At 42.0% G+C, this 8,171-nt stretch overlaps 1 protein-coding gene across 1 annotated transcript; it reads right to left on the minus strand.

Annotated features, from left to right (window-relative positions):
• Positions 1-2,077: 2,077 nt before the first annotated feature.
• Positions 2,078-4,307, minus strand: LOC139418367 (ependymin). The gene is made up of 6 exons (XM_071167763.1): positions 4,122-4,307; positions 3,887-3,918; positions 3,521-3,661; positions 3,156-3,342; positions 2,924-3,008; positions 2,078-2,589 (listed from the first exon to the last, which is right to left on the minus strand). The coding sequence occupies exons 1-6, from the start codon at positions 4,207-4,209 to the stop codon at positions 2,457-2,459; spliced, it is 666 nt and encodes a 221-aa protein (XP_071023864.1). The 5' UTR covers positions 4,210-4,307; the 3' UTR covers positions 2,078-2,456.
• Positions 4,308-8,171: the final 3,864 nt, after the last annotated feature.

Genomic DNA, 8,171 nt, shown 5'->3' on the forward strand with positions numbered 1-8,171 from the left:
ACAATGTCTAGCTAGTAATTTGTTATGCTAACAATCTATTTTTTATATTTTATTTATGCTAACGATCTAGCAAGAGGTAGCATAGCAACAGCATCAACTTCCAGTAGACAGGCAAAACAACAGGCGTAGCACTAGTATGCTCAACTGAAAGGATACCGTTCGTTTACAGTACACTAAAATGAACTAATAGTATGTAGTATATACTCATTAAGTATGTAGTATACAGTATGTTAGTATGGGTATTCGAACACAACCATCGTCTAGACTTGCACGGATGGGCTACCGGCAAAGGAGCCATGGACAAGTGACCCGTCTCAACATGCACAGCCTATAGCAGGGGTAATCAATTCTAACCTACGAGGCCTGGAGCCTGCTGGTTTTCTGTTCCACTGATAATTAATTGCATACACCTGGTGTCCCAGGTCTAAAGCAGTCACTGATTTAGAGGGGATCAATGAAAAAAAGCAGTGGCACTGGCTTCGATGTCCAGAGTTGAATTTGAGGGGCCTATAGGCAATCTTTTAACAATGGAATAGCAGTGACAGACTGCTAGTGTCTCGCCTAGGGCCACTGCCTTATATGCTCCCCTTGGCCATGCACTGACTGAGTGTTATCTTTCTTCAGAAATAAATTAGGTAGGTCAATTCTTAGCGTTGCATTGACAGTTTTATTTGATACACAGAATAGTGTTTTCCCACTGCTGCAACTGTTGCCATGCAGCGACTCGTGTGATGGTGTTGATGGGCAGGTACACGTTTCAGAATGTTTGAAGGGCCCCAGTGTGTTGGAATATCCTAGACCCAGCACGGCATGTGCAGCACCACGGGCAGTAGGTGGGCTCCCTCAGAAACTCACCCCAGATAAGGTTTACTGTCTCCGTGCTTGTTTTGGGCTTTGTGACTGCATCACTTTTTCCAGTATCCATCCGTCTCTATTAACCAGAAATAGTTTGAAAGTTCTTTCAAATCCCATTTACTGCAGGCCATGAGTGACCTTGTGTGTAAATGTGAAATACATTTGTGTAAACCTACCCCCCAAAATACTGACAGACAAAAGAGTTTCAGAGAGAGAGCTTGAGTTATTTAATGTGCTTGCTGAAGGCAAGACCACTGTAGAATTCTTACATACTCATATTATTATTCTGCCCACTCTAGTACAAACGATTTAAACTGTAAACACAAAACCAACTTTTAAATGTGCAGACAGCCCTCACTTAGACTTCTTGAGAAAATATCTTTGATAGCATTTACATTTTTTGTACTACAACAATATTTAAATGACCTCCCAATGTATTTCAATTGCAATAAAAGTGCCATAGACTTACTTGGAGAAACTTTGGGCATGCATCTCCTCACACCAATTAAGCTATCAACAACAAACCAACATTGACATGTTCAGACTGACCCAACTTATATTGTTTGTCAAAGGCTTTTTCATACTATTTATACTTTTTGAACTATAACCATTTAAAATTGGCATAGAAGCTCTATTGGCTAGAATTGTACATTTTAGATTTAGCACTGCTCTTCAACCGTTTAAGCTAATAACACCAAACCTACATACAGACCGACTCAACTTAGATTGCTTGCCAAAGATTTTTGATACTATTCATACTTTATGAACTATAAACATTTGCATAAATGAACATGGGTTTGAATGAGAACCATAAGAGTAGAGTGGTAGCTATCCAAAATGGTCCAGCTCCTTGGTCATTTAAGCTGCAAACCTTTGAAACTTTCAAACTATCCTCACTTCAAATTCTCTCAAACCTTAATAAAATATCAAGCACACATTTTCCTTAGGAAATGGCCTTTTCTTGTCTTTGAGGAAGACTTTGGTAAAAAAATCAAATTAAAAAAAGATATATTTGACCTTTATTTAACTAGGCAAGTCAGTTAAGAACAAATTCTAATTTACAATGACGGCCTAGGAACAGTGGGTTAACTGCCTTGTTCAGGGGCAGAACAACAGATTTTTACCTTGTCAGCTCGAGGATTCAATCTGGCAACCTTTCAGTTACTAGTCCAATGCTCTAACCACTAGGCTACCTGCTGCCCCTTTCAATAAAACAAATACATTTGGAGACTCGAAAAGATGTTGAGTTTTTATTATCTCATTTGCCTATGCAGACCTCCTACGCATTAGCAACTTTAAGTGACAGATTAATAGTGTAAATTACAAACGTTATATCCCCTTATATCCCGTTCAAACGTAGAGATTACATTAACATGACAACTTAACATTAACTTTCCTTTTTTCATCTGATTAATCTTTATGCAATGTCTTCAAAGAGGAATAATCAAATAAAGTATATTATGATATATATCTGGTCTAACAGAAGAGAAGAATTTGCAATGAAACACTCAAATGTAGTTATGAGAGGGAGAGAAACAACTAGGAGGATTAGCTGGCCACACTCTTGGTTGGTTGGGGCTGGAGGTCCTGGTGCCACTGTCTTAGACACTGTTGAACAGACTAAAGAAGTCATTCTTCTGGCCCTCAGGAGCCTCCTCCAGCTCCACACCCTCACAGAAAGACGGCAGATTGAATACTTCAGGGGCTTTCACCTCAGTGACCACTTCGGAATTGCTGTGAGAAGAAGAGAAAAATAGCATGAGCTTTTTGGGCATGCAAGTGTAGCGGACATGAGTCAGGCTCATTGTCTCGTGATATAGTAGCCATGCCTGCAACTTCAAAATCAGTGTCATCTTCGGCCCAATAGGACATTTTCTCTAGGTCTACGTCAAGACGTTGGTTTCTTCCGTGGGAGACCATACAGAACTAAATCTCAAACATTTCTCAAAGGCATCTAGTACTATGATATACCAAAGTATAGGCAGATAGTAGCAGCTATTATCCATTGCACAAGAAGGTTTCAGTGACCCTACAGCTGCATTAAACAAATTAAAAGTATGCCTCTCACCTGAAGAGGAGTGTCATGGAATCAGTTGAGTAGAAAGTGCTGAGTGGTAGACATTCTCCCACAGTAGTAGACAAAAAATACTGGCCTGGAGATCAGGCAGACAGACAGATGCTTTGATACATCCTAATAGCTTCACTATATAAACCCATGTTTACACCATTGCCATCCAACATTATACTTCATTAATAAAAATCACATTGACAGGTTGACTCCTAATGCGTATCATACTCACCCTTAGTCTCTGGCACGGATCCCGTCCATATGTTCACTTTGATGTTCTCCTCCTGAACAGTGTCACTCCCCAAAAACAGCTCAACCTGATGGGCTGCACCAGCGGGGAGTTCCAGAGCGTGAGCATGAGAGTGCAGAGACATCTTCTTACAGGACTGGTTCTTCATGTCAATGTCATAGAAGACCCCCTGAGAGAGACGGATGAGAAGGAGTAAGCATCGGTTATGATGATGCTGTGTCATTACCATAGTAACAAGTGGGTTATGCAACTGTTATGTAGGCCATGTGATGTTATAAAGCAGCTATTCTGAATTACAATTGGGTTGGAATCTTGCCTTATATGTTTCTGTCAGTTGTCAGTGTTACCTCTTCAAATAGCATCAGGTAGTCCTCCAGATGTTCAGTCTTGTTGAGGTGCATCTCACTTTCAGTGAAACGTATCTTCTTGTCCGTCGAGTCATAGCTGTAATGTCCAGTTGCCTTGATTTCACCTCCTGTAAGGGCCAGCTGTTTAATCAAGAGAGAGATAACAATATATAGAGATATTAATATGACCCAATTCTGTACCTGCAACAACTAAGCCAACTGTGCCAATATAGTTGTTTTTAGGAGAAAACATCAGTGGATAAAAACAGGGTTGCCTGAACTGAGAGTCTGGTTTGGTTTAGAAATAATGCAATATCAGTGTCCTAGCATTATTGATAATGGTTAATGGACAAGAGGGCTACTCACCACAGTCAGGACCCCAGTCATATTAGGTGATGCTAAAAGACAAAGTCGTCAGTTAGACAGATTTTCAAACTCAGAGATCATGTGTAGACATATAGGTATACTTTAAGTTAGAAGAGACTGTTGATTTGATAAACCTTGACAATATTACCAAAATAGTCATACAAGTAACAGCAGTTTTCCACACAGTGCACAGAAAACATGAGCCTCAACAAGATATAAAGCAGATGATCCTTACTGCAGTGCTGTGGGCCGTGGGACTCTGCCAGGGTGGTGGCACCCAGACACAGCCAGATGGAGAGGGCAGCGACGGCAAAGGCCTGCATCTTCTCGTGGAGGGAGACTGAGGTTAACACTCAAACTGCACAACTCAGAAAGGATGATCACGACTCCAAGTGGTTCCAGGTACTGTGACAGGATGGATGGACCCACTGGTCCTTTTTATCGGGTCCAACCACAGGATTAAACAGAACACCTCCATGGGTCCAACCCCCATAGTGTCTGTCTCAATGGAAGGATGTTGTGGAAAGAGACGGGGGTGGTTTAAACTGGCTGACCCTTCCACCTGGACCCTGACAAACAACATCTGCATAAACAAGGACTTAAGGACAAGCCACATGGAGTCACTGTGGAGCAATGGTCTGCTTTTTCATTGTGTCTCCTGTTATGTCCTTGTGTATCCACTGTCCTGTCAGCATTTTGTGCTATAGAACCTTGCTATGATTCCTTGGGTACAGTCAACCCAGTTAGTTTGTAAGCCATGAGCCAATATTCAACTCCTAATGAAAGCCATGTTCAACAAAGACCAATTTATAATAATGCTTACTGCTCGCTCTTAAATGTATTTTGATGTCCTTTCAACAATAAATTGTGTGGTATCATAAAATATAGTGCACTTTTCAAAATAGAACTGTGTAACTGTGTAAAATACATGCCCTTTGTTCTTCTAAAACCGTACCAATGTGATGTTTATTGATAACAACCTCTTCATGCCCTTATATTAATAGTGCTTACTGTGCAGTTTCTGTCTCTATGGCTGTGAAAGATCCAGCCGCCCTCTGAAGAACTTAGGGGGGCGTCCATTCCAAACACAAATGAGGTCGGCCCTCTGTCGTCCTGCTGTCTGTCCTCTGTTTCCCTTCAGCAAACAATATTAAACAATATAAGACAAGATATTTGTTTTTCCTTTGAGAGGATGAGTATGGTCACATCTCTGAAGGGGTTACGTTTGACTAAATCTTCAACTTAAAAGGATTTGCTGAAAAAGTGGGTAAAATGGTGAGATTTAATTTTTACGTACAGCACATTTCACTGCTCCACAGCTCAGATAACACAGTGTCTGTGTAATCAATGATCTGACATGACTCTGGATTCAATTCTGGATACATTGTAATAGATGGAATCCAAATACTGTTATAGTTAGTAGTACGTGTACATGTACAACGTTTATACAGGATAAATATCAGACAGTACCGCCAATCAAAACTTCAGTCGCCCCTGGCATATAGAGAGAACGGATCATGTCCAAATAATAAGCTCTCTCGGACAAGAAGAGTTTATCTTAGTGCATCTAGGCTCGGGCCAACTGACAGAAACTCCACCAATCAATCCACAATGATTTGTACTAAACGTTTTCCCAATACATTTCTCACTGTTACAAAGCCCCCGGAGAGGGATCAAAATTAGTATCCAAATGAATGTTGACAGTTTATGCTTGTTATGGTCTTTAGGGCTTCTCTATTCCGAATAATATGGCAGAGTATCAATGTACAGTGGGAGATTGAGATTGTAGAAAACCCTTACAATTGGCTATGAGTACTTCTCAGAAGCCTCTCTCAAACTCTCTCTCTAGCCTTTAGAGATTAACTTTGGGACTTCTTGTAGCTGAGGTAGGCTTCCAAACCCTGACCTCAGCCTAAAGTTCAAATGTCATCGCTAACTAGAGTCAAAAAGAATGCCTCAGCCCTGCTTGCTTGGTAGTCTCCCCAAGCGCTGTGTGGTACACTACACAAGGCAGACTTCCTCTCTGGGTGGAATGCAACGAAAAGAGTCCGCAGCCCTTAAAATCAGACTCCACCCACGAACACATGTAGATCAATACACGTAAACCGTGACAGTCACGGGATCTAAACCGGCACCTCTTCCGGAGACCACCACATGGTGGCGCTCTTTTTCAGAGCTTCAATGAAATGGATTGCTGTGATCAAGTACTGTCCGCACACTGCAATAGAGCAGAGCAGAGCAAAAGTTTCAGTGTTCCAGGGTATCGTGAATTCTCTCTTGATTGCTCAAATTTGGAAGGAAAGGTAATGAAAATTTTAAAAAAGGTATTGAAACTAAAAAGTGACCAAGAGAGGGGGAATCTGTCAGTGTTCCTCCTAACTGTGAGAGCAGAGGGGGGAGTCACGAGAGTGAGGGAAGCCCTTCTGGAGAGTCATGATTTGAAAGGGGTAGTATGTACAGTATGTGATGCATATAGAGCTTCTCCCCCACATCACACACAAACATACCAACATAATCCCGAGACCACATCCCTGTTAGAGTTCTCTGCTCACGAAAAGAGGAAGTAGGTACTGTATCTGTCCATCAGGACTGTTGTCCAGACCACTGACCTGTAGTTCACTGCCCACTTCCTCTCTCCAGGTCTGAACCTGAACTGTGTGCATGAGCCAGTTGGGCATAAACAGTAACTACACAGATACACACTCAGATAGTGCCAAGGCTGTGTACAAACCTACTTGGCTGATTTTGACTGAACCCTAAGTCGATTAAGCAGCTTCTGTTTATTTTCCTATTCCAAAATCTCAATAGTAAATGTATATTTCTCATTTGATTATGGTGATTTATGACCATGGGCCTTAGGGTAATGGCAGAGTGCCATTTCATCTCTACAATGGCTCTAAATAACAGAAAGTGGGATGGATAGTCATGATGGTCATGATGGTGGTGGTAATTATGGTAAAAATAGTGACGATGTAGTTCTCTGAGACATTCCCAGGGCTGCCCCCCCGGGGGGAAACAGTCCCCCCCCCCCCCCCCCCCCCCCCCCGGGAAACAGAAACTCCTCTCTCTGCTATTTCTGTCATGGTGAAATAATGGTGAATATGCCATCCAGTAACCACCTGCCACTCAACTGTGATGAAACGGCATGCTTCCGCAATCAAGAAAATTACTAAGCTCTTTCTCTCATCATCACTTGCCCTCTGCCCCCCCCCCTCTCTCTAAACACCGCCCCCAAAAAATAACTTTTCAGTCATTCACAATTTGAAAAATTAAAACTAGTGAAAGTCATTATCCAAATGCTCTGAATATACACGACATGGCTAAAAGTATGTGGACACCTACTTGTTGAACATCTCATTCCAAAATCATGGGCATTAATATGGACTTGGTCCTCCCTTTGCTGCTATAACAGCCTCCTCTCTCTGGTAAAGCTTTCCACTAGATGTTGGAACATTGCTGCGTGGACTTGCTTCCATTCAGCCACAAGAGCATTAGCGAGGTCAGGCACTGATGTTGGGCCATTAGGTCTGACTCGCAGTCAAACCGTCAGATTGCCGGATGACGAAACTAGATTAAATCACTCCAGAGAAAGTGTTTCCACTGCTCCGGAGTCCAATGGCAGCGAGCTTTACACCACACCAGCTGACGCTTGGCATTTCATGAAGCTACGAACAGTGTTGCAACCAAGAACAGACCATTTTAACGCGCTATGCGCTTCAGCACTCGGCGGTCCCGTTCTGTGAGCTTGTGTGACCTATTACTTTGCGGCTGAGCCATTGCTGCTCCTAGACATTTCCACTTCACAATAGCAGCACTTACAGTTGCAGGGGCAGCTCTAGCAGGGCAGAAATTTGCCGAACTGACTTGTTGGAAAGGTGGCATCCTATGACGATGCCACATTGAAAGTCACTGAAATAGCCGAATCCACTCATTGTAATTCTCTCTCTCATTCTCTCTCTCTCTCTCTCTCTCTCTCTCTCGTTGGATGTCACTGTTGCTAATGTCTTCCTTTGAATTCTTTGATCGTGACAAAGTCTTGTGAAAATCTGATATCTCTATTTAGAATTTGGTAACATTGAAGTTTGTGATTAAATTGAGATTTCTATTCGATCTAATGTTGTTATTTGTGGTTGAATGGTTGAATTTAGTTGGTGCTTTTGCTAGTCTGAAGGGTCACTCTCTGGTTACGGGGTTTGCAGAAATAAGCCTTGTAATTCTAATATTCTGGATCACAGTGTGTTAGGTGAGTCCAGAAATGTGTGTCTCTTTTCTCAATTTGGAATGC

The sequence above is a fragment of the Oncorhynchus clarkii genome, chromosome 10 (genome assembly GCF_045791955.1).
Source record: "Oncorhynchus clarkii lewisi isolate Uvic-CL-2024 chromosome 10, UVic_Ocla_1.0, whole genome shotgun sequence".
NCBI lineage: Eukaryota > Metazoa > Chordata > Actinopteri > Salmoniformes > Salmonidae > Oncorhynchus > Oncorhynchus clarkii.